This window comes from Equus quagga, chromosome 6 (genome assembly GCF_021613505.1).
Source record: "Equus quagga isolate Etosha38 chromosome 6, UCLA_HA_Equagga_1.0, whole genome shotgun sequence".
NCBI classification, from domain to species: domain Eukaryota; kingdom Metazoa; phylum Chordata; class Mammalia; order Perissodactyla; family Equidae; genus Equus; species Equus quagga.
In genome coordinates, this window is record NC_060272.1 from 131,481,204 (window position 1) to 131,509,099 (window position 27,896).

The 27,896-nt window shown below is 38.5% G+C and overlaps 1 protein-coding gene and 1 long non-coding RNA gene across 2 annotated transcripts; both read right to left on the reverse strand.

The window, feature by feature from the left end:
* Positions 1-6,192: 6,192 nt before the first annotated feature.
* Positions 6,193-22,571, reverse strand: LOC124240816 (serine/threonine-protein kinase MRCK alpha-like). Its single transcript, XM_046663910.1, has 7 exons — positions 22,567-22,571; positions 20,519-20,600; positions 18,692-18,908; positions 17,498-17,560; positions 14,531-15,127; positions 9,144-9,241; positions 6,193-6,324 (listed from the first exon to the last, which is right to left on the reverse strand). The coding sequence occupies exons 1-7, from the start codon at positions 22,569-22,571 to the stop codon at positions 6,193-6,195; spliced, it is 1,194 nt and encodes a 397-aa protein (XP_046519866.1).
* A 49-nt stretch (positions 22,572-22,620) lies between these two features.
* On the reverse strand, positions 22,621-24,983 carry LOC124241300 (uncharacterized). Its single transcript, XR_006889166.1, has 3 exons — positions 24,904-24,983; positions 23,393-23,529; positions 22,621-22,706 (listed from the first exon to the last, which is right to left on the reverse strand). It is a non-coding gene; the product is annotated as an uncharacterized LOC124241300 (long non-coding RNA).
* Between the last annotated feature and the right edge of the window lie 2,913 nt (positions 24,984-27,896).

Below are 27,896 nucleotides of genomic sequence, written 5' to 3' on the forward strand. Positions count from 1 at the left end.
TTTGTTTTTGTTTGCTTTTTTTGTAGAAATCGACTAGGGAATACAGAAGTTTATGTGGAAATGCAAAGGACCTAGCATAGCCAAAACAATTTTGAAAAAGGATGAAAGTTACATAAGCTAATCTTAAGACTTAAGATAGGCATAGACTGATGGAGCAGAATAATGAGAAATAATAGATCCAAATAATTCAGAAGGGAAAACAATAGTTTTTACAACTTTATCTTTGAATGGAAAAAAATTAATATCGTCTCTTACTTCTCACCATACACAAAATTTAACTCAAAATGAATCATAGAATTAAATGTAAAAATGAAATCTCTAAAATGTCTAGAATAAAACTTTTGCAAACCTTGGATAGGCAAAGATTTCTGGGATAAGTCACTAAAAGCAAGAACCATTAAAAAGTGATATATTATATTTCATAAAACTGGAGAACTTCTCTCCAAGACTCACCATTAGGGATATATAAAAAGACAAGCCATAGACCAAAAGAAATAATTCTCAGTACAGAACCCAATTAAAAACTGGTAAAAAGACTTCTGGTCTGAACAAGATGTCATAGATACAGTCTTCCCTGCTCCTACCCACTAAGTATAACTATAAACCCTGGAAATGGTACAAAAGACAACCAAAAGAGAAGTCTGAAAAATAGAAAGAAGGCAAGCTGTTTTGGGACTCTGAGACTAGAAGAACAGCACAGAAGCATGGTGTCCCGCATCTCCCAAACCCAGCAGAGGAAGGCTACACAAACTCTGTGTTTCCTGACCCCAGACCTGGCAACCAAAGACACTTAATCAGGCTTATTCCTCCCCTGATCAAATGGGAAGGGCCAAGGCTAGCCACTCTCATTCACTCATGGTACTGGGAGTACTAGCCACTGCAATAAGGTAGGAAAAAGAAACAACGACATACAAATTGGAGAGGAAAACATTTTCAGATTACGTGGTTGTCTGCTTAGAAAACCCTGAAGAATCTACAAAAGAAATGTTCTGTTAGAACTAATAAGTAAGTTCAGAAAGATTACAGGATACAAGATCAACACTCAATAATCAATTAATGCACATCAATGTGAACATAATTAACACTACTGAGCTGTACACTTAAATATAGTTAACATGGTAAATTTTATGTTATGTGCATGTTACCACAATTTTTTTTAAAAAAGAACAAATGACAACTTCTAGCAACTGACATCAGATTAACTATGATGTTACATTCTGTGCTTGAAAATAACTAAAGATATAAATCAGTCATAAAAGCCCAAAACAATTGCATTTCTATATGCTAACAATGAACACACAGAAACAAAAAGTTAAAACATAATACCATGTACAATTGCGCTAAAGAAAATGAAATACTTAGGTATGAATTTAGGAATATATATATACAACAGCTGTAAGCAAAAAATCACAATGACATACCATGTTCACAGATGGGAAAAGTCAACATATTAAAGATGTGGATTCTTCATAAATTAATCTATAGATTTAATGTAATTTCCAGCAAAGTTTTTGTAGATATAGTCAAGCTTACTCTAAAATGTATATGAAAGGCACAGGCCTTAGATAGCTAAAATAATTTTGACAAAAAAGAATATAGTGGGAGGACTTACTCTACCTGATATTAAGGGATCCTATGTAGCTGCAGTAATCAAGACAGTGTGCTTTTGGTAGAGGAAATGAACTGTTACAGCAACAACTTGGATGAATCTCCTGGGAGTTATGCTGAGGGAAAAAAGCCGGTCCCCAAAGGAGATAAGTAAATAGAGACCCACACACACAAGCAAACATATTTGAAATGACAAAAGTTTAGAAATGGAGGACATATTGTCATTTTCAGGGGTTAGGGACAAAGTTTATGGGGAGAGGAGGCAAGGGAGAGAGGGGCATGATAGAAGAGATCCTTGTGATAATGAAGCTATTCAGTATCTTGACTGTGGTGGTGGATTCGTGAACCTACACAGGTGATAAAATTGTATGGAACTTAATACACACACACACATACACACAAGCCTGAGTACAATTGAAACGGGAGACTTTTTTTTTGAGAAAGATTAGCCCTGAGCTAACTACTGCCGATCCTCCTCTTTTTGCTGAGGAAGAGTGGCCCTGAGCTAACATCCATGCCCATCTTCCTCTACTTTATATGTGGGATGCCTGCCACAGCATGGCTTGCCAAGCGGTGCCATGTCCACACCCAGGATCAGAACTGGCGAACCCCGAGCCGCGGAAGCGGAATGTGCGCATTTAACCTCTGCGCCACCTGGCCGGCCCATGAAATGGGAGATATTTAAAATTCAAATTGTCCGTTGTGTCCATGTCAGTACTGTGGTTGTGATATTATACTATGGTTTCAAAAAATGTTACCATTGGGAGAAAACTAGGCAAAGTGTTCAAGGGATCTGTTGTATTATTTCTTACAACTGCATGTGAATCTATAATTATCAATACAATTTCAATTTTTAAAAACTGTGCAAAAGATTTGCACAGATATTTCACAAAGAAACAAAAAGATGAGGAAAGGCCCATAAGCACATGAAAAGACTCCCAGCATCCTTAGTTCTCTGGAAATGTAAATTAAAGTCATGAGATACCACTGTATATGTATTAAAATACTAAAAATTTAAAAACAAATACAGGAAATACCAAATGTTGACAAGTGTGTGTATTTAGTAGTGGAAATTCCTGATGGGAATGTAAATTGGTAGAACTTTCTGGGAAAGTCATTGGAAGTTTCTCATGTATATCCTTTCTCAGGTATAAGCATACACTTAACATATGGCCTGCAATTGTATTCTTGGGTATAAGTAGCTACCCAGGAGAAATGGAAACATATGTCTACATAAATCCTTGTACACAAATGTTCATAGCATCTTTATTCATAATAGCCCCAAACTGGAAACAACTCAAATTTCCATCAATAGGTAAACAGAAAAACCAATTTTGATATTTCTGTACAATAAAATACTCCTCAGCAGTAAGAAGAAATAAACTGTTGACACACAGCAAGATGGATGAAACTCGAAAACATTAGTACAAGCAAAAGAAGCCAGATGCAAAATAATACATACTGATGACTCCATTCTTGTTAAATTCTAGAACAGGCAATCAATAGTGAGAAATAAGATGCATGGATGTGTGGGGCCAGTGTGGGGAGACTGACTGCAGAGGGACAGGAAAGTACTTTGGTGCGATGGAAGTGTTGTGTGGCTTCATCATGGTGGCGGATCCATGGGGTGTATACATTGGTCAGAACTCAACTAACTGTGCATTTAAAAGTGGATGCATTTTGTTGTATTTAAATTATACCTCAGTAAAATTTGTTGAAAATTATAATGCCATAGTTTTATGTCATAAGAAATCCAAAATAACAGCTAAGATGGTATCCTTCTCATATAAATTATGTTAAATAACTATTTGCCAATTAATGAAATATATTAAAATGATTGAGTGTTCTTATTAAATTGTTCTATAAATCACTAGGAATTTATATAAACAATTTTCAAGTCACTGTAATTGTACCTTTCACTGAATCCTGCAGAATAAAATGCTTTCCTAGACATAACACTTAAACGTGATGATGAGTTTTGTTATCACTATAATTCTTAATATTTTAATTTAAGAGAGCGAGGAAATTATTAATTTATAAAAACCTCAAAATCACTCTACCTGTGATTTCCTTTCATAACAGTCACTCTCTATAAAATAACTGCCAAGAGAGAAATGGAGTCTATAGGGGTTAGGTGTTACTCATCAGTCATCATTGATATGTCATTATCATCAGAAGAGCCAGAGAAGCCTATGTACCTGCAACGGCACCAGCGGCCCTAAGGTGGTACTAATACCCACTTTTGCAGCCCCAACAACCAGAAAGTGAGGTCAGAGCAGCCAGGTGACCAGGTTCTGGGCTTCCAGAAACAGCTGAGGCCTCCCCGAGGGCACTGGGATTAGATGTGAATTTCCCTCCTTGTGAATTTCCCTAGAGAAGAATTTCCCTAGATAAGGTTTTAATTGCTCTAAAACACTAGTACCCAGCATGAGGCATCACTCACTGTAAAGAAGGACAATGTCATAAGACCTAATTCCCCCTACACAAGACCTGATAAAGTCTAAATAAATTATCTTAGGCCCATATGACTCTGCATCAGGGTTTCTCAATCTCGTCAATATTGACATGTTAGGTTAGAGAATTCTTTGATTCTTTGTTGCTGAGGGCCCTGTCCTGTGCAGCACCCCTGGCCCCTGCCTTCTAGATGCCAGTAGCACCCCCCTCCCTGAGGGGCAATATTGCAACCAGTTGAGAATGTCTGTCTTAAACTCAGGCCTAAATTACTAGAAAGGCTGATATCACGCTAAATAATATCTCCGTTCCCCTGGATCAGGGGTTCACAGACTGAAACCTGCATCAGAATGTCCTGGCCGGCTTGTGAAAACACGGATTGCTGCCACCCGCCGTTCCTGATTTGCTGGCTAACGCATTTCCAGGTGATGCTGATGCTGCTAGTCAGAGGACCACACTTTAAGGACCACTGCCCTAGATAATAACTAAGTTGCCCAGGTGGCGCTAATGCTGCATCCCTACCTCACCAAGGAAAGAGCCATGAAACCAGCCGGAAAGGCATGCGGGGTGGGGGGTGAGGGAGGTGGGGGTGTCTCTGGGAACAGGGCCCTCCCTCCCTCACCACGTCCTACACCACCTCACTTCCTTCTTTGCTGTGAAGAGTCAAAGGAGTTTCTTACCTTCCCTGCCTGTCTACAGAAATCTCTCTACAAAACCTCCAACCCTGATACACAGGGGTTTTAATGTGGTCAGAAATCCCTAACATTAGCATTATCAAATGCACATATGAAGTCCCAGTTAGTGGGAAAAAACAGATAAACCACTTTTACTGGTGCAGGATTTCATGGAAATCCTTCTCCATTGAATGTCCCCACCCCAAAGGAATAAGACTCAAAATTAAGAGATTTTGTTATTTCATTTATCATTATTATTAATTTAAGACATAACCATGAGTTTAGTATTAAAATAAAATCTTGATTGGCTGTCCCTTTCACAGAAATCTCTCAAAATAAAACACTTTCTGACAGATAAGACATTAAACAATTTTGAGTTATTAATGTTAATATTTTTATTAAGGTAAAAGCAGGAATTTTTTATAGAAAAATTTAAAAGCAACTGAACTAGTTATTATGTTCATAGAAGTACCTCAACGTAAAATACATGCCTGCAAACACGGGCGTTTTTCAGTCCTGGGGCATGAGAACAGGTGAGTCTCAGGCAGGGCTGCCATCTCTAGCTGTTTCTTTTTTGAAGATGGGAAAGGCAAAGGACAGAAGACCATCAACTTGGATAAATACTTCATGAATCCTCATGCTTGAAATTAGAAAACCTTCAGCTTCACTCTGGAAATTATTACTTCATTGCAAGTTATTACTTTAGATATTAATCAGCAAATACACTATTGCAACCAACTTTAAAAGATAAAGACAAAATTGTATTCGTGACTTTTTTAAGGGCAGCTGATAGAATACGTCCAATTACAAGCTTGGTGAGTGAAGAGAATATTCAGTTATTCGGTTCCTTACAGATTTTTAAAAAATTAAGTATCTTAAAGCTTTTGATAGAAATCGTATTGCCTTTAACAGCCACAGACATCAAAGCATCTCTGCCCTATTATATATTTTTTATACAATTATGGCTCTCCTAAACTAATTTGCACTGTTTTAGAAATGTTTTTATGTGTAATCCAAAGATGATCGGCCTATTTTTCTGCCTATTCAGTTATAGAAATTGCCACCAAGTAATGGTTTGTTAATGAAAATTATCTTAAAGTCAAAGGAAGGTGCGCCCAGAGTCAGAGTAATCAATCCACACGCATGCGCGGTACTATTTATTTGTTCACAAAATGATTAGGGGACAGACATTATGGTGTGTTTGTTCTATATTCGTGTTATGTGGAGGTTTATATACTGAAGTTCAGTTATGCCACATTCACGGGGAAACGGATCGACACTCCATTCATACTCATTACATAAAAATCTCTTTAAAGTTTCACAGGGAAATGAACATAACACCACTGTGACCAGATGTCTCTGGCTGAGTTTCAGAGATTTATTTCTTTTTCTTCCATATTACATCAAATATCACGTGGTCCTCGAGTGGTCCTCCCGGTCCCCTGTGACAGGTCGGGGGTCACAGCGCCTTCGGCGGCAGCCCTTTCCCCTTGGGAACGCGGAAGGAATAACGCCGCTTGCTGTCGAGGCGGGGGAACACTTGCTTGCTTCTGACGATCATCTGATTCGGGAAATACAAGTTCATCTCCATCTATATGTATTTTAAAACAAACAAAAAGATGGTGTTCTTTAAACTGTCAAAATTCCTCCCATCCGTTAATCTCACATTTTCTCACATTAATCTCACAACCGTTAATGAACTGCACAAATACCATACTGCTCCGACTTTGAAAAGTTAAAAGTGGATGAATACGGCAAATTTATCAAGAATCTAAACAGAGCACTGATGAACAGAATGTAATGTTCAATTTAAGCAATAGTTAAAAATAAATCTATCGTGATGTGTATCTATAAAACAACATCATTGCACCGGAGGGAGAGACCAATTGCCTTGGTGTCTGTCCTCTTTGAGTTGCCCTCTCGTTCCTATGCTACCGGTTTTCTCCTACCAGATTTTTGTGGCTTAAGGGCATTAGAGTCTTCTGTTATGCTGCAGGGTGAAGCATGAAGGGCGAGTCTTTCTGTAAACGGTTAGGACTACTGTACGCAGGTGGAGGAGCGTAGGGGCGGGGTGAGGTGGGCCCAACTCCCCTCCACCGGGTAAGAGTCTCTCCTCACTGCCTCTTCTGATCTTGGAGGAGGAGGCAACTCTTCTTTGGACTCCTCAGAGCCCAGGGCCCGCTCTGTTTTAGTTCTTAATATCTAGAAGTAAGTAGAACTGTCACCCAGAAACCCTCAAAACTGTCTTAGACTTCAAAAAGAAAATGAGACAGCTTGTTATGGGTTAAATTGTGTCCCCCCCCCCCCCCAAAAGGGTCTGAAGTCCTAACCCCCAGACCCTGTAAATGTGACCTTATTTGGAAATAGGATCTTTACAGGTGACTAAGTTGAGGTCATTGGGATGGGCTCTAATCCAATATGATTGTGTCCTTATAAAAAGGGGAAATTTGGACACACACACATACACAGGGAGAATGCCATGTGAAGATGAAGGTAGAGATCAGGGGTGATTTATCCACAAGCCAAAGAACTCGCAGATTGCTGGCAAATCGCCTGAAGCTAGGAGCGAGGCCCGGGACAGGTTCTCGCTCACAGCGCTCTAAAGGAGCAAACCCTGCTGACACCTTGATCTCGGACACCTGGCCTCCAGGTGTGGTCCTGTGTTATGGCAACCCTAGCAAACTAATACTGAGCTACACTAGGTATTCCATCCTGTAAACAAAATAAGAAAAAAGAGGGAGATGAGTCCATGTGGCTTTTCTCACGCTGCCAATCTGCTAGAGTCTGAAAACGTAGGTGGGAGAAGTTGAAGTAAGGCTGCGAGGTGGGCTAACGTTCTGCTTTCAGCTGGCCCACTGCAGCCTGGTGCACTTCCAGGCCCAGAGCCTGCTGGGAAGGGAATGAGTTTTCACAGTGAGCATTAGAAATGGTGATCAGCGCTTCCAGCTGCTTGTGTCCGACCACGCCTAGATGAGTCCTGCTGAAAAATGACTGGAGTGTGCCAGAAGGACATGTTGTTATCTGTGCAGCTACGCTAGGATGAGTGAGAACTACTTTTTGCCATGAGTGCATCGAGCCACTGTGAGTGGAGAACGCAGACATCAAGGGCAGCTCCTCTCTACTGGCTAGCTCTGTGACCTTGGGCAGTCAGCTAGAGACATGGTTTCATAGAAACAGTTCTACTAAGAAGAAGAAGTCTTTTCTTACTTGTCATCTTATTTTTGAAATATATTAATCTAATTGTCTCCAAATGTAAAATATTTAGGGATCCTTCACTATTCAAGGGTCGAACCTAAAATAATAAAAAAGAAGATTACCATTTCAACAAATACTTAAAAAAATTGTTATAAGGCTATTTGCTTATATATAAAGCATTAATTATTCAGATATTCTATTTAAACTCACCCTTCAAGATAAAATAGTCTCAAAAAAAAAAAAAAAAACCAGCTAGAAAAACATCAATCAAAGGGAATGGATGGTGTTACAAACGCATATTGATAAAATTTCATAAACATGAACATCATAGGTTAATAAAATCGGAAATAACTAACAAGTAGAAATATATTTAATTTTTAAATTAACTTTAAAAAAACCATTAGTAACTAAAAGGTTATCCTGAGAAGACTCTTCTGCTTGTGAATTCATTTTATCTGACAGTAAATGTGACTGGTTCGCATTTTGAAAGCTGGGAAAGTGTATCTTATTGTTTTCTGTAGTGGAGTTGTCTTCACAAAAGCTTTTCCCACTCTGATATTGTTTAAAGTAGGGCAAGATCTCGCAGACAATTGTGACTACTTCCTTCATCCTTTTCCTACATAAACTCCTTTTCGATGGTTCATGCTATTCCCCAAATTTAATTATTCTTAAATCTTCAGTGGTCTTCTCTCAACAAAATGGCAGTTTTTTACTTTTCGATTTTTACCTATGTTTTAAATTATTTGTAGTAGAGATACAAAATTTTTATTTTACTGTGAATCTGTGAAATCCTCGTTGAGAATCTGAAAGACAACTTTGGTCATACACTTTTTCATCTTTTTTTGCCTGTAAAATTTTCCTTCACTGGATGCAAAATTATACTGTTAAGTGAAAATTAGTAATAAATAAAAGTAACTAAACTGAATGTGGGAAGTAACATCTATATTGCATGATGTAAGTAAATATATCATTTATATGAATAAATAGTACATTTATTTATATCATGACAATCCTACTTTATAGAATGCAACTAAATATCACAAAATAGCTCCTGTTGTAGTAACAAAATTAACCAGTTCAACTTTTGGTGTTTTTTTTTTTTTTTACTCTTAGTTAAGCCTCCAAATTAGCAGGTACAGTAAATGCACACTGAACCTTCCTGTTTCCATTTTCAGCCAGTAATTCATTAGTCACATGATCTCAATGTACAATCACCTTCTTGAGGGGGACGGTCTGGATCCATTCCGTGGAGTTCACGTCAAAGATGTCCACTGCATTTTCACTGTACACTGAGAGATATGGGGCATTGTAACCTGGAAGGAGGGCAGGAGGACAGCAAGCGTGGGCTTCATGATTCATTTTTTAATTGGAATTTTTGTTAAGATAATTATAGATTCACACGCAGTTGTAAGAGATAATACAGAAACATCTCTTGTACACTCTGTCCACTTTCCCCCAACATAACATTTTGCAAAACTAGGATACTGACATTGATAGAGTTGACCTACCCATCTTAGGCAGATTCTCCAGTTTTACTAGCACTCGTGTGTGTGTGTGTAAAGTCTGTACAGTTTTATCAGCTGTATGGGTTCATGTATCCACCACCACAGTCAAGATACAGAATAGTTCCAACACTACAGGATCCCCCAGGGTGCCCTTTTAGAATCCCAACCCCTCCTTCCTGCCTCTCCCTCCTTCCCTAGCCTCTGTCCTCCATTTCTAAAATTGTCCTTTCAAAAATGTTATATAAATGGAGTATTCATGGTTAATTATACATGCTAGGCCCAAATGCATTTTGAAAAACACATCAGATTGGAAACCTAGAAGAATCCCATTGTAATATTCTTATTATCACATAGTAGCTGACTCAAAGTATTTTTTTAAATAGACAGGGTTTAAATAAACAAAAACAATCTAAGTAAATGATGCACATGGGTCAAATGATAGAGTGCAACACATATAGTAAAATTCTGGCAAAAAGCTTTCTAACACTCTCATCTAACAGCAGCTTTATTAAGTAACGTCATAACATTTCAAAATCTGTGGCTCCTAAACTAGTTCAGCTCACGACAAGAGTATGGTATAAGGTTAGAAAAGTATATGTGGAGAGTGAAATTAATGAACAAAGCATTGAAAACTTCCGGCTAGTAAGATTTTTGGAACTTTCTACTTTGTTAATAGTAAACTCTTATGGATCCTAAATATTCACCTCTCAACATGAATATGTCTCGCCATTAGAACAGCCTCAGTATAAACAACAACTCTTCCCATTCTCCTGTTGTGCCATCTCTTTGCTTTTTCTTATAGCCAAACCCTTGCAAGTGTTATCTGCCGTCCGTGTCCTCCACTATCAGGCCTACTCACACCTCAGTCCATGCCAATCTCCCTTGTGCCGTAAACCCTCTACTAAAACTGCTCTCACTACAAGTCATCAACCATCAGTTGTTGCTAAAACCAACCGGCACGTTTCAATCTTTGTCTCATTTGACCGTTCAGGGAACTTACCTCCTGGAATTCTCCTTCTCAGTTTCCTCTGTGACCATCCCTCTAATAATTGCATTTCTTGGTTCTCTGATCTATGCCCGCTTCTCTTCTCATTCTCTTTACTCTCCCACTGGCAGTATAAACTCAGCATGTCCAAGAAATCAAGCTGACAACACCAGAAACTAGTCATCGATTTTAGCACAAGTGGGATGACCAGACGTCATGGGCCCTGATCTGCTTCAGTATGACATACAGAGCACTATTTATGAAGGATTCTTACTAAAAGCCTTTAGAGTGCCTTTTCAGCCATAGGAAATTCAGGGTGTAGAGGAAGAAGTTAGAAAGCATGAGGAAACAGATCCAGATTGTGGAACATCCTACAGGATAACAAATCAATGGTGTGGAAGACCACTCAAGATTAGAAGATATTTAAGAGAGAATAACAACGTGCAATGTGTTATTTGCATGTTGTTCTTTGGACCTTCTTTGGATTCTGATTCCAAGAAATACTACTATGAAAAGAGACATCTTTGTGATAATCAGAGATATTTGAATATGGACTGTATGTTGGATGATAAGAATCATTGAGGGGGCCAGCCCTGGGGCCTAGTGGTTAAGTTCAGCATTCTCCCCTATGGCAGCCCGGGTTTGATTCCCAGGTGTGGACCTACATCACTTGTCAGCAGCTGGCCATGCTGTGGCAGCAACTCACATACAACATAGAGGAAAATTGGCACAGATGTTAGCTCAAGGTGAATCTTCCTCAGCAAAAAAAAAAAAAAAAAAAAAAAAAAATCATTGGTGATTTGATGATAATAGCATCATGGGTGGTGATAGCAATGTGGTTTTGTGAAAAAAATGTCCATATTTTTCAAGGTGCAAGCTAAATCGTGTAGAGGTGGAATGACAATAATGTCTGGGATTTGATTTAAAATACTTCAACGATGCAACAAAAAAGAAAAAAGTTATGGGGCCGGCCCAGTGGCGCAGCGGTTAAATTCACACATTCCACTTCTCAGCAGCCTGGGGTTTGCCAGTTTGGATCCCGGGCGCGGACATGGCACCCCTTGGCAAGCCATGCTGTGGTAGGTGTTCCACGAATAAAGTAGAGGAAGATGGGCATGGATGTTAGCTCAGGGCCAGTCTTCCTCAGAATAAAAGAGGAGGATTGGCAGTAGTTAGCTCAGGGCTAATCTTCCTCAAAAAACCAAAAAGAGAAGAAAAAAGTTAGATTATCATAACCCTTCCTCCCCTGCCCATCTGAGTCTGCCCCATCTCGTGTTTTATTATCTCAGTAAATATCAGTGGCATCCACTCATTTGCTCAAGTAGGAAATTTGAGAGTCATTTCTGATTCTCTTGCCTCTCAGTTTCCACTTTCAATCAAGTGTGAAGTTTTGTCAATTATATCACCTCAGTATCCCTCGGATCCTCTCCTCTCCATCCAAACTGCCTCTATCATCATAATTTTAATCCACAGTTTCTACAACAACCTCATAATTGGTTTCTTTTTTTTTTTAAAGATTTTATTTTTTTTCCTTTTTCTCCCCAAAGCCCCCCAGTACATAGTTGTATATTATTTGTTGTGGGTCCTTCTAGTTGTGGCATGTGGGACGCTGCCTCAGCGTGGTTTGATGAGCAGTGCCATGTCCGCGCCCAGGATTCGAACCAACGAAACACTGGGCCGCCTGCAGCGGAGCGCGCGAACTTAACCACTCGGCCACGGGGCCAGCCCCTCATAATTGGTTTCTTGACCTCCAGTCTCACCTCACACTATCTTTAATCTCACCATTGGAGCCTAGAGATTTCTCTGAAATGCAAATCAAACTATGTCAATCTTTGCATAAAACCTGTGATCCAGCTCATGAGAACCCCTCCAGCCCCATCTCTTGAACTCTCATCTTGAACTCTATGCCTGAAACAGTCTCAAATTATTATAGCTCCTCCTAAAATCCGGCATGGATGGCCTGTTCCAGTTATGACAGAGTAGCTGGTATTTGACTTACCCTCCCACCGTTAATAACTATAAAACTGGACAAAATATATGAAGTAACTGTTTTCAGGTATTGGATACAAATAGCACAGGACTGCCATCCATAAAAGAAGGGAGAGACAGGAGATGGGTTCCACGTCCCCCTAGCTTTTTGCCTAAGGGCAATTTCCAAATTGCTGTGCAGGAAAATGGAGCCCAAGTGGACAGTAGAAGTTTTGCCAGGCAGAGGAAACAGATTCTAATGTATCCAGAATTTCAAAGGCAGAGTACCAAGAATAAAGGGCCATAAAAAGATGCCCCAGAAATCTGCGTGGCAGTTCTTCCAAGGTCCCTGGCCAAGTCCAAAGGTGAACATGGACAGAGCAAGACTCCACGAGACCTGCTCAGGGCACTGAAAGATGGACAGAAATTTCATAGGCAGGATGGTGCTGGAAAGATGTTAGATGTCTGGCTCAGACAGAACCTGTTGAGACTCCAGAAAGGCCATTCTTTAGGAATAAGTGCTAAAACAAAAGCAAAAATAGGCACACCCTAGCAAAATCTGAATCCAAGCCTCAGCAAAACTCTGATAATCCATCGCTAGATTAATTACCTCCCAGAACAAAGCACACAACACTCTGTAGAGTAAGATATGATATAATCCAGCATCTCTGTCATAGCATTCATAATGTCGAGCAGAGGATAAAAAATAATAAGACATGAAAAAGCAGGAAAATAAGATCCTTATTCCAGAAAAAAAATAGTCAACAGAAGCAGACCCACAGATGAGCCCAATGTTGGAATAATTTTAAATAATTATGATAAATTGTGAAAAATATAAACAAATCAGCAGATAGGGGAATTTCAGTGAATAAGTGGAAATTTCAAAAAAATAATTGAAATTATAGAACAGAAAAATATAATACCTGAAATGCTTAACAATTTCTGGATAAAGTAGGGAAAAAAGATCAGTGAAAATGAAAATGGAGTCAAAAATTATCCAAACTGGAGCACAGAAAGAAAAAAAGATTAAAAAATCAAAACAAAACAGAGCCTCCATGACCTGTGGAACAATACCAAGGAGCCTAGTATACATGTAATTGGATCCTGAGAGGAAACAAAATAGGTTAGAAAAATTTTTGAAAAGATAATGCCTAAAAATTTTTCTAAAATTTATGAAAGATATAAATCTTCAGATCCAAAAAGTTCTGAAAACCCCAAGCAAAATATATACAAAGAAAAGCACATCTAAGCACGTCATAGTCAAATTGCTGAAAACCAAAGACAGAAAATCTTAAAAGCAGCCAAAATGAAAAGACCAGAGAACGGCAATAAAAATGGTTGATTTCTCATCAGAAGAAATGAAGTCAGAAGACAACAGAATGACATTTTTAAAGTGCTGAAAGAAAAAAACACTTTCATATTTTTAGCCGGCCTTCCCCCCACCCCCCCAGGTTAGATTAAGTATCCATCCTGGGTTCTCCCGTAGAATCCTGCACTTCCCCATCACAGCACTTGCTTAATTATCACTCTCGTCTCATGACTGTAATCTTCATGAGGATGCAGACTATGTCCATCTTACCGTGTTTAATGTTGTGCCCTTAACCCTTAGCCTAGTAAGTTGCTTGTATTAAGTACTCAATTACTATTCTCTAAGCGAATAAAAAGGGCTATATTTAATTTATAAAATGATGGCCTGCATCAATAAAATATGAACTAGGCTAAAATAATTTAGGGACATTATGTGTATACTTTACATAAGCTAAACCTTAAAAGCAAAAAATAATGTACTTAGTAACTATTTCTTATGGTCTGTTAATGCTTATGTGTAATGTATTTCCAGTGACCCTGAAGGTACATATTTAGGAGCTTATAAAAAGCAACAACTGGGATTAAGAATATATTCATGGTAAATTGTCCTATGAATATAGTAAAAATTACAGGCTAAGTTATTTCAAATGTATTACTTAGATATAACTTCATTAGGGCTATTCTACTTAAAAAGACAGACAAGAAAAATCTTCAGTGATATTGTTTTAAAAAATAAAAGCTGTCATTAACAATATTTCGACCTAGGATGTAGAGTTGTAATAAAAAGGCAGGAAAGATGCGGAAAGACAAGGGAACAAATTGTAAGATAGCCTTACGGCAGTACGTTGGAGTTGCTGGCCACATCAGTTCAGCTGGCCTGGATCTGAGGCCCCTGCTGTCAGTGTAAATTCCAATGCTCTTAAAACATAACAGATATTCAATACTGGAGATCTCAATTGCACAGAGAGCATCCACTGGTTGACGTGCAATAAACGACAGTGTAGGGTCGTGTGAGTGGAGCATCCTGTATGGGATTCCTTCTCTCTTCAAAGGATATCTCAGGAATCCTGACTGGAATCCTATACAAAGCTGTTCACCGAAGACGGCCATCCACTGGACATTGGTTGGCGTTTGGAGCTCTTTAAATTTTCTGTGAGAAATTTTCTTGCTTTGAAACAGCTCATAACAGAAGACATGGCTTTTCCGAGCTACACAGAGGCATGTATGGGCTCCTTGGCACACTGTTCCAGAAGTCATGGTCTGGCACCCTTTGGTTTCTACCAGCTTGTGAACATCAGTCTTTCGTCCATCCAAAGCTGACATAGGAAACAGTTGCACATGGTGACGTCTCCCTGAGATCACTGCAACCATCTGGCCATGAGGGATGAGCTCAATCTGATGAATATGCTTCATGTCACCAACTCGGATAATTTCTATACAAATAAACATAATTGTAAGTCATTTTCAAATTCAAACTAATTTCTATTTATTTCAACCGTTCTCCCAATTTTACCCTAAAGCAATTAAGAAAGGTTCCAATAAAAATGACCTGATAAATTTTAATGTCATCAATTTGAGTAATTTTTCTACAAATATAATGGCATTACCTTCAAACTAGCAATGTTTTCTAATTTACTTTTATTTTTTATTGAGGCATAAGTGACATATAACATTACATTAGTTTCAGGTGTACAACATAATGATTCTATATTTGTATAAGTGATCACCACAATAAGTCTAATTAACAATCATCACCATACATAGTTACAAAATTCTTTTTCTTGTGATGAGAACTTTTAAGATGTACTCTCTTAGCAACTTTTAAGTATGTGATACAGTATTACTAACTATAGTCTCCGTGCTATACATTACATCTCCATGACTTACTTATTTTATAACTGGAAGATTGTACCTTTTGACCCCCTTCACCCATTTCACCCAACCCTCAACCCCCTCTCTGGCAACCACCAATCTGTTCTCTGTATCTATGAGCTCTTTTTCTGTTTTTTAAGATTCCACATATAAGTGAGAGTATATGGTATTTGCCTCCCTCTGACTTATTTCATTTAGCATAATACCCTCAAGGACCATCCATATTGTTGCAAATGGCAAGATTTCCTTCTTTTATATGGCTGAATAATATTCCAGTGTGTGTATGTGTATAGACAGATAGATAGATAGATAGATCTCATATCTTCTTTATCCATTCATCCATCAGTGGACACTTAGGTTGTTTCCACATCTTGGCTATATAAATAATGCTGCAAGGAACATGGGGGTGCATATATCTTTTCGAGCTAGTGTCTTCATTTCCTTCCAATAAATACCATGAAGTGGAATTGCTGGAATTTCTTCTTTTAATTTTTTGAGGAACCTCCATATGGTTTTCCATAGTGGCTGCACCAATTTACATTCCTACCAACAGTGCACAAGTGTTCTCTTTTCTCCACCAACACTTGTCATTTCTTTTCTTTGATAATAGCCATTCTAAGAACCACAATATCTCATTGTGGTTTTGGTTTGCATTTCCCTGATGATTAGCGTTGTTGAGCAGCTTTTCATGTACCTGTTGGCCATCTGTATGTCTTCTTTATAAAAATGTTTATTCAGATCCTTCTCCCATTTTTTAATCAGATTGGAGTTTTTTTTGCTACTGAGTTGTATGAGTTGTTTATATATTTTGGATATTAACCCCTTATCAGATATATGATTCGCAAATATGTTCTCCTATTCAGTAAGTTGCCTTTTCATTTCTTGATGTTTTCCTTTGCTGTGCAAAAGAATGTTTTCTTATTTTTAAACTCTCTCCAAATTATTACACCAATGAATTTGTCAGTTTCTAATAAAATCACAGACATAAGCACACAGGATAGGTTTGAGAAGGATAAAAAAGGATAAAAAGAGAAGGATAAGATATCAAAAATCATACAGGTAAAAAACAGTAATTATTCGAGAGATGATTTAATTACCTTAATAACAAAATTAGCATAATAAAACACTAAACTTAGCCTTGAGATTCTAGGCAGTGAGGCAAACACCTCTCAGTGTCTGACAAATGCAAACATACTACTACTTTAAGGGAAAAAAATGTCCTGTTTTTTTCTGGCACTAAATTGATTCCCTTATTACACAAACATTTGTTGAGTGACTATTATGTGCCAGGCACTGTTCTAAGTGTGTGAGATACTGCACCAAACAAAAAGAGACCAACCAAGTCCCTGCCCTCGTAATGGACACTTGGTGGCTCCTTCATGGGCCTCCTCACCAGGACTGAGTCACACACATAGCAGGGGAGGCCTTCGATGGAGAGCGTGGCTACTGTCCTTCAGATGCACGGGTCTCCTTTGTCTCATCTATCATTAGGGTTCAAGAGGACAGCTGTATTAGAATGGCTCCTCTTCATTTCATCTAGTCCCCATTTCTCCCTCAAAAACCATGGAAGCAAAGACAAAGAACTCTGCAGTCTTATCTGGGAAATATCCAATTTTATGTTGGTACTCATGGTGGTGCCAATGTAATAGTGGGGGAGAAGGGAACCAAGCAGAACTGTGTTTTCTTTCATGCCCAAAGGTGAAGATGATAAACTGAGTCCTTACAGTGGACTTACTAGATAAAATCACCTGTGAAGAGACTTAGACTCCAGGGGATTATGGATCTCTGGAAATTAGAAAAGTCATCATTTGACTTGAAAACACATCAAATCAGATGTGCAAGATTTCTTTTGCAGAAAAAAAAGAGAACAAATCTGATATTACCATCATTAGAATTTAAAGCTATTCCAGAACAGAAAATACTCTCCTTACCATCTATGGTAACGTGCACAATGAACAACCCTTCTTCATTTCCCAGAGCGATTCTTTTGTGATCTACATTTGACACATAAATAAAAATGTCAAGGATTGTGTTTGGCAAACATTAAGTAAAGCTAATAGGATTAACTGGACAAATTTATCAATATTGAAAAAGTTTAAAAGTCAAATTAAATACATATTTAGCATATATAAAAATGAAAAGAAACATAATAAGAGTAATTAATTTGCATTATTATTCTTTCAGATTATAGAAGTAAGCAAAACAAAATATGACTTTTCTCAATAGAACAATCATTATAAAAGAATCGTTATAAATACTTGAAGAAAATATAATATTCAAGTAATGATATACCTTAAAATTTACTATCAATGGTTGTTTCATGAATGAAGAAATTTTATAACTTAATTTGTCAGGGATCTTGGCTTTGTGATGTATAGTTTTAGCAAGAACTAAGACTCAAAGTGCAAAGATAGCACGTATTGAGTGAAAGCCTTGAGTACAAAGCACAAAACTTTACATAAATTGGTTCACTTAATCCTCTCCATAACTAAAAACAGGAATTATCTGCATTTAACTCATGAGCACAGGTGTGCTCAAAGAAGTTTGGTAAATAGCTCCGTGTTACACAGCAGTAAACAGCTAAGTGGCTCTTATTGTCACCACCACCTAATACAGAAGAAATGAACTGTGGGAAACAAATATTCTTGTTTAGTGACAAAAGTTGGAATATTGATCCTAGCAATTCATTCATTGATTCACTTATTATTTATTTATTTATTAAGTATTAGGCATTGGGACTGCATATTTAAAGAACAGACTCTACCGTCAGGGAGGTAGTCTACGCTGACTACAAGGGCCACATCCCTATGTGACACCCTTGGGGCCGAATGTATTTGGGAACTCCGAATTTTTCGGTCTTGATAAAGGTATTACTGTGTATTAAAGAAACACCCTAATATGCGGGGCCTGGGGAACCATCACGTAATCAAATCTACTAATATTTTTGCAGAGAATCCTGCGAGTAGTTATACCGGGGGTGGCGGGTGGGAAGGACCCCCCAGTAGTCTCATTCAGTCAGGTTTTGCTGACAAATGAGTTGTGAATAAAGTGAAGGTATCAGATTCCAATTCCAGGGCTGTGGGGAGGGGTACGGACCTAGGGGGGTGAATGCTGTAAGTCCGTACCTATGATTGTCGCTGTCTGGGTGGTTTTGATCAGGGGTAGACTGCTATCACAAGCCTCTTTCAGAATGTAGACAGAGCGGTCCCCGGAATGACGTTTCCTCAGTATCTCGTGCAATTCGCTCAGCACTCGCACCCACTCACTCCTCTCATTCTCGCTATCCGCTAATATTGGAATTGAATATCTATTACTAGGTGCTGAGAGCTGGGAAGCTGTGACCTAGAACAAGTTAAGGAATATCTTAGGTTACAAGAAAGCGGACACTCTATATGCCAGCCTGTTAGCATTTTCCATTAAACTCACCATTGGCAAATGACACTTGTAATATTATTACCCTCTTCGTGGTTAGTAGGGTAAATGACATGAGCCTTAGAACCCATGCCAAAAGCAACACGCCCGAATCACTTCTGTATTGATCCACTTCTGTACTGATACTGGCTTGCTCTGACTAAACAATATATTGTACTTCGTCAAATGAAAATGGTTACCATTTATTGAGTGCTGACTCTGTATCGGGAACTTCTCTAAGAAATTTACATGTGTTAATTGATTTAATCCTCACAGAAACCTAAGAAGGTAGATACTACCATTCTCTCCATTTGACAGGTGAGGAGATGGGGGGTACAGCAGGGCAGGACGCAGGCAGTCTGGCGCCAGAACTCCCACTCTGAGCCTCTCAATTTCTTCTTCTCAATTGAAGAAAGTGATTAAAAAAAAAAGATTTGCACCTTTTGATGTCTCTGAAACGGCAATGTGTCTTGCAATTACAATCATCGTAGTCAGTTGTGACTGATGCAATGTCAGAGGGTTTTTGTTGTTGTTAGAATAGAAATATTCAGAAATACTTATGCTTTCCTGACTGCTGCCTGCCAAAACTTATATCATTACTAGTAAATGGCAAATCAAATTTAAATTTAAAAATATATAATTAGGCTGGCAGAAATCTAAATTTATATATTATCAGTTAAGCAGCATGACATAATAAATTCCCACTCTGAAATTCAATTCGAAATGGCTAGGTCGTTGTAGGTTTCTTGGTGGTTCGGTAGAGGGTAAACAGATTTATATCCTTGGGCTAAGGAACTAAGAATACTTCTGTCTGGCCTTTGTTAAATACAAGATTCATAGGTTGATTGTAACCACATGGGTCACAAAGGGACAGCAGTCCTTTGCTTTCTCTGTCACTTTATTTAACCCATTCCAGAATTGCTTTAATTTTTTACATGAATTTTAAAGAGCAAAGTGTCTATTTTTTAAGAGATTGCAAAACTACACACTTTTCCAATTTTTCCATGTGGTACTCTTGGTTTGAATTTGAATTATAACTTCAAAATCTTGCTAATTTTCCAAAGTGCCTCTAGTTTTAGAAGCTGCACATTCACCCTACTGCAGGTCCATGATGACTCGTCAGACGTGTAGGTCTCACCTTGAAGTACGTCATCCCTCTTTCTCTGTCACCGTTTGTTCTCTCTTCTTTCCTCCCCCCCAATACCATTCTGCTTTGTAAGCTTCTCCTGTGTTCAGCCATGAATCTGACATCTGTCCTGTTGCCTCAGTGTAGAATGAATGGACACCCTCAGGAATAATTGCATTTTAAGTCTTAGGTTTAACTGTAGGATGCAAAAAGCTATTTATAATATTTTTGAATAAGAATAGGGGGATAGCTGTATTGTGGCAAGTGGGAGGGAGGGGAAATGATCCTGATCGCTTCTGAAATCCCAACCTTCTGTGACCTTCAGCAGCCCAAGGAGCCTTGACCCATGAGGACACGCAAGACAGGGATGAAACACAACACAACCAAAGGATCCAAGGGCAGCATGCACGCTCACTTTAAACATACGGAGCATTTCCTTTTTCTTTCCCGGAATAAAATCAGAGGACCAGACAGGACTGACAGAAAATGCTCTGTCCCTGTAGGAAAAGCAAGATACTGAATGTGAGTAGAATCGCCTAAAACTGAGTAAAACAACACAGAAACAGAAGTCTCCATGTTAATTTCATTGATTTGTAACATTATTTTCTGTAATAACCGATAGTGAGCACAGTAATGCACCAGCAGAAACTGGCCAGCAGCATATTGTCAGAAAACCCCAGTTAGCTCTGGGCTGTCCCTGCCTCAGAGAGTCCACATGGATCTGGAATCGGAACACCTGTCTGACTCCACAGCCTCGGCCCCTAGAATAAGGCCCAGGTGCCCTCAAATTGGCCCATCTGATATATTTTTTAAATGTCACTCAGGTATACTTGCCATGTAATAAATTGCACATATTTAATGCAGGCAGTCTGCTAAGTTTTGATTTATGTATACACTTGTGAAACCATCACCACAGTAGAGATAATGAGCGTGGCAGTCATCCCCCCAAATTCCCTGGGCCTGCTTTGTCACCCATCCCTCCCCAACCTTCTCCTCCCCGCTCCCCAAGAGCAACCAATGATCTGCGTCCTGTCACTCTAGATTAGTTTTCATTTTCTAGCATTTATATAAATGGAAACATACAATATGTATTCTTTTCGTCTGGCTTCTTTTTCTCGGCATAATTATTTTGAGATTCACTCATGTTGTCACATGGATGAATACTTCACTTCTTTTTATTGATGAGTAATATTCCATCGTATGGGTATGCCACAGTGTATCCATTCACCCATTAATGGATATTTGGGTTGTTTCAAGTTTGGGGCTATTTTAAATAAGGCTGCTATGAATATTCATGTATGTCTTTTATGGACATATGATTTCTCTTGGGGGAGTACCTAGGAGTAGAATGACTTAGATCATATAGTAGGTGTGTGTTTAAATTTTTAAGAAACTGCCAAACTCTTTTCCGAAGTGGATATGATTTACAAAGTAGTGTATGAGAGCTCTCCACATCCTCCCAACTCTTGAAGTGGTCAGCCTTTTTAGTTTTAGCCTTTCTTACAGATGTGTGGTGGTATCTCAGGGTGGTTTTATTTGAATTTCCCTAATAATTAATAATGTTGAGCATCTGTTCATGTGCTTATTTGTCATATGTGTATTTTCGTTGTTGAAGTATCTTTTCAAAACCTTTACCCTTTATTAAAAAATTGAGTTGTTCCTTTTCCTTTTTAAAGAGTTTACTTGTTTTCCTTTTCCTCTCCAAAGCTCCCCCGTACATAGTTGTATGTTCTTAGTTGTGGTTCCTTCCAGTTGTGGCATGTGGGACGCTGCCTCAGTGTAGCTTGACGAGCAGTGCCATGTCCACGCCCAGGATTAGAATGGCGAAGCCCAGGGCAGCGGCAGCAGCATGCAACAACTTAACCACTTGGCCACGGGGCCAGCCCCTGTTTATTTTCTTATTATTGAGTTTTAAGAATTCTTTATACATTTTGGATATAAATCCTTTGTCAGATATTTTATTTGCCCTCACTCTGCAGCTTCAGTTATTTCTTTTTTTTTGAGAAAGATTGGCCCTGAGCTAATATCCGTGCCCATCTTCCTCTACTTTGTATGTGAGAAGCCTGCCACAGCATGGCCCGCTGAGGGGTGTGTTGGTTCACACCCAGAATCTGAACCGGTGAACCCAGGGTGGAGCACGTGAGCTTAACCACTACACCATCAGACTGGCCTCTAATGACTTCTTTTAACAGTGTATTTCAAGGAGCAGAAGATTTAAATTTTTATAAAGTCCAATTTATCAAGTTTTTTCTTCTATGTGCTGTGCTTTGGTGTTGTATCTAAGAAATCTTTGCCTTATCCAAGAACAGAAAGGTTTTCTCTTCTGCTTACTTCTAGGTACTTTATAGTTTTAGACTTCACCTTTAGTTCTATGATCGATTTTGAGTTAATTTTTGTATGTGGTAAAAAGCATAGACGGAAATTGAGTTTTTGGCGTTTGGATAGCTCCCTTTCACAGCTTACCTCATGTCGATCGACTGACTCACTACAACGTTGGGTTTTGATTCTTTTTCTTCATCCACGTCATACAGGAAGAGTTTGAAGTCACAAGCTATAGCCAGTGCTCTCTGCCATCCTTTTTCCACTCCTGTTTTTTTGGGGATCTTTAGTTTTGATTTTTTTTTTTTTTAAAAGCAAATAAAAACAATCCAAGCTGAGATATCAAATACTACCCAATTATTACATATAAAGTTAAAATTGTTTAAAATTGTTATAAATCTGTCATTTTTCTTGGTAAAGATATGAAATCGAACTATATAACATAATGGAAATTTTAAAAACAAGGCAATTCCTTTGAGGATGGAATGATTTTTGTGTTGTGAAAATAAGGTTGATACCATTTCAATGAACACTAGCAATTTATTTAAACAACAGTCACAACTTTGTCTCTAGGTAACATTAAATTCAAATTTGTAACACCATGCCTCAAATTCAACTCAGATTTTAAATATTTCTCAAGAAAATTATTTCACTTTTAGTCTCATAATTTATTATGGCTGCCTGGACGTCAAAGTTACATCATTAGTAGGGATTTCAGTATTTGTTCATCACAAGATAAGGTTTAAGTAGAAAACTTTGGGGCATTTAAAAATATCCTATTGGGGACAGCTAAATTTTGTTCCGAAACCATCTTCTTAGGATGGAACAAAAATTTTCAATTGCATCTAATTTATATTGTATAATATACTAAAATATTATATACATTTTTGACAAACATTGTGCTCACAGAATGAGAGGTGATGAATAAACTTCTTACAAGTTTATCTAAATCCAAAATATTGACACTTACCCAGACGTGGCCTTCATAGGCTGTTCCCATGCCTTTCTGTAAGTCTAGACAGAGGGCGCCTTTCTTCTGCTGAAAAGGCACTGGACAAGCTCTTGGAGCTTTTTCTACACAGGTTGTGTGACATGAGAACCCACAGGCTTTTTAAAGGAAATAAAGAGATGATGATTGTGGTGAACACAACGGTTTTACTTCCTTGCCCTCCATTACAATTCTGTCTACTGCCGTAGAGGTTGAAATGCTAAAAACTACATTTCCCAGACTCCCTTGCAACTAAGTTTTAGACCTGATTTAAGTTCCACAAATAAGATGACTTTCTGTGAGACTGAGCTGAGCCAACGTGAGAGAGATGCAGGATGCAGAGCATCCATTTTACTGGCGTGAATCCTGAGAGAAGGCGTGTGAGCTCGCAGCTGCAGTGGTGGCTTCTGAATTTTGTAGGAGCTTTCCTAACTCTGCACGTGATGTCCTGGTTCTGCAGACTCTGCAGCAGGGTCTTTCCTGATCCCAGCAGAAGTAGCAGGTTCTGGGGGCTGCAGCAATGGTGGCAGCTTCTTGATTTGTCATCTTCTTATGACACTGATGACAGCTGTCCCAGACTCAGCAGTGGCCAAGTGATGCTGGGGGCAGGAGATGTTCCTGGGACCTCAGCTCAGAGCCTGCCTCTGCAACCCTAGAAGGATTTTATAAGCACCTAATTCCCCATTTTAAATCTCATTTTGTTTAATGCACCAGGACGTATTTATGGGTAAGGTGGCTCTTCCTGTCACAGTGCTGAGGGCAGGAAAGTTGTCCTGCTCAGTAGTGTGTCCCCGAGTGAGCACTCGACAGGACTTGCTAAGGAAACCAAGTACAGAGTCTGTTCCCTAGGATGAGGAAGGAGATGTCTGTGTAGCACAGTGATCCTCGGTTTGATATTTCCAAAAATATATTGCTATCTTTACACAATATTTATCATAAATTAAGTGAGTAAAATAAAACGATTATAACTCAAGGATAGCATTCCATTTTCCTGTCATATAGCTAGAGAATTTGGTCTTCGTGCTACAAAGAACAAAATATATTTAAATACATTTTCTTAATAAATGTGGCCCTGCCTGCAGGCTGCAGAGCATGGCTCCTGGGGTTCAATGTTCACATGGGCAACGAGCACACGAGGTTGTTTGGAGTTGCACAGCACCAAGTGCCCCCCCAAATTTTCCCCATGATCATTGGGTCCAACCTCTGATATAAAACAGATTCAGAGAGATTTTTAGTAAAGTGAATAGTTTACTGGCGTGCTTCTACAATTCAAAGAGAAGAAAATTTCTGCTTAATAACTTAGTGAAACGGACTGAACGTGTGTCCCGCCCAGATTCATATGTTGGAACTCTAACCCCCTATGTGATGGTGTCAGGCGGTGGGGCCTTTGGGAGGTGATTAGGTTGTAGTGGTGGAGCCCTCATGAATGGGATTAGTGCTTCAAGTATAAAGGGTACGGCTCTGTCTCCTCTTAACCCTTCTTTGGGGCTTACCGTCACAGACGCAGCCTTGTCTTATCAAACCCACCATCAGAGACGTGCACTGGTGACACTTGGTGGGGGCAGTAAAGGACATGAGGAAAAACTGGTGAGTCTTATTCTATAAAACAAAGTGACCAAATCCGCATCAAAGATTAAATAACTTTGAAAAGGTAATTCCTTCCACCCACCCTGCCCAAATATCGTTTTATATTCAAAGAAAAGTAGCTCCCTTCTTGATCACCAACATTTAACACTCTTGCACCTTAATTATAATTGCATAATTGGAAAATATTGAGAAAAAAATCCCTAAAATTACCAAGAAGAGGAAGAAGAGGAGGAGGAGGAGAAAGAATTATTTAAGTGGTAATCTAATGTTCATTAATACTATTTGGAACAAAATAAATAAAGCCTGGCTTTTCTTTGTGCATGTATATCCTGAACCTTTGAAAAAATGCTGTCTAGATTGACATATTCTTCAAGTGATTTCTCAACAACGGATGGAGTAAGAATTGCCTATGTATATATTTTTATTGGAGAGAGATAACAAAAAATAATATGGTTTTTATACCTTCTCTGAAAGAAAGAATAACAATTCAATTTCAAAATTTTATTTCTATAGCAAATTATGTGTTTTCTACTATCAATAAAAAGAATCTACTTCAGGAATTGATAAACTCCTACAAAGCAGGTCGTATTAGACCACCGAGGCAGATGGCTTCCTGAAATTTCTAACTGAAACTACAATAGCTATAATTGTAGATGTCTTCGCAGAATTATCAACAAGTTAGCAATCTACTATGGATTTTCTGTTTCTGGATCATGCCTCTCTGCCCAGAAGTGATTGTTGTCATAAATTGGCAACATTTAAATTATAACAAAATCTGGTTTCTCCAAACACTAGCTGGCAAATTTTGTCACCTTCTTTGTGTTTCTGTTCCCTCATCTGTAAAGTGGACAGACTTGCAATCCCTGCCAGGGCACTGTGTGTGTACAGGAGCTACCCACCCCGTTTAGATTTTCAATTTGCTCCCCTGATTTCAGCACTGCACATCACCCCTGCCTCCTAAGGGACCTGGCGTCTCTAATGCCTGAGTCCTTCTAGGCTTCTGAGATATTGATTGTCTCATGGCTTTTTGGCATGTCCCTCCCTAAGTACATTCAGATTTCTCAGCTCGCTAAGCCCTCGCTCAGGCTTTCATCTTCCAGAATTATGTTGTCTTATTTGCTTATTCTTTCTTCTCTCTTTAGTGGGCTTTGTGGGTTTCAGTAGAAAGCAGAAATGTATGCATTTTTTAATCTACTATGCTTCAGCAGAAGTCCCCAGGAAAAAATGAAGGAAGCAAAAAGGAAGGAAAGGGAAAATAAAGAAAGAAAGAAAGAAAGAAAGAAAGAAAGGCAGGCAAGAAGGAAGGAGGGAGGAAGGGCAGGGTTAGAGAGAACCAATTTATTCTCACTTTTTTAGGAACCTGCCAAGTCTATAACTAAGTCAAGTACCTTAGTTGGAAACGGGATTCTACTATGACATTCCTTTCTCTTTATTGTTGGTGTGTGAACTGGGAGATGAGCAGAATCTATAACCTGAATCAAGGAGAAAGAAATAAATCAAGGTAAGTTACATATATCCCCCAAATTACAAGAATTTAAAAATTCCTCAAGCAAGGCAAAAGAAGTATACTTGTTAATAGACAAAAACACAGTAAAACGAAAATTCTCATGGAGTTGAAAATATCTTTGAAATTATTTGAATATATGCTTGCAGTTTCTACAAACAAAATTTAGGTATGTTTCATACAATTGATATCAATTTGGCTATTTTAAAATGTGTGTCATAGAACGTAGACTACATTAAAAGAAGAATATTAATCATAAATATATTTGAAGGAGACTTAATAAGTAGATATATGATCAGAATCCTCAAACGATTCTTTGAGCTACTGGTTTTATAAGTGTAGAAGAGATTTTACGATGGTAAATATGTAGAAATACATTAAAATCAATTACAGAGGGTTCAGCAAGATTTTGTGAGATTATTAGTAATAATCTAAAAATATACTTAGGTGAGGCTGGCCCCAGAGCCGAGTCCTTAAATTTGCACAGTCTGCTTCAGCGGCCCAGGGTTTCACCAGTTTGGATCCTGGGCACAGACCTAGCACTGCTCATCAAGCCATGCTGAGGTGGCAGCCCACATAGCAGAACTAGAAGGACCTACAGCTGGAATATACAACTATGTACTGGGGGGCTTTGGGGAGAAGAAGAAAAAAAAAAGATTGCCAACAGATGTAAGCTCAGGGCCAATCTTAAAAAAATGCTCAGGTAACTTAGATTACCTTTATGAAATTAGACTTCAACAATCATATAAAATTTAGCTGTCTATATCATATAAAACTTTTCTTTCCTGGGAACTAGCAGAAAATACTTTTTGAAATGGAAAGAAGTGAATGCTAATGGATGTTACTGGGGAATAAAGTTCATAAGCGAAGATGCTACACAGTTGAGCAGAGCATCTAAGTATACAGACTTGAAGAATATCTCTCCTTTCAGGATGGCACCACAGAGAAACATACCATAAGAAATCGGTAGTAAATGCAGGAGATTCAGGACATTTGCCAAATTTACAAAGACTTTAAGCAAAAGTTGACAGCATTTCACTGCACTATTTACTATGCATTCCAATAAATAAACTTTTTATATGACTTTATATATAAAGATTCCCTCTTAGGAAGCTTAGATTACATTTATTGAGGACTTAGCCCCAATTTTAGTTTTGTTTTGTTTAAAAAGAGACTATCTTTTAATCTAAAGAATAAAAACCAGGGAGATCTTGTCAAGAGGGTGGTGTAGGCAGACTCTGAACTCACCTTCTCCCACGAAAACAATCAGGTTACAACTACTCTTAGAAAAATTACCCTGGGGGCTGGCCTGGTGCCTCAGTGGTTAAGTATGCACATTCCACTTTGGTGGCCCAGGGTTCACTGGTTCAGATCCTGGGTGGGGACATGGCACTG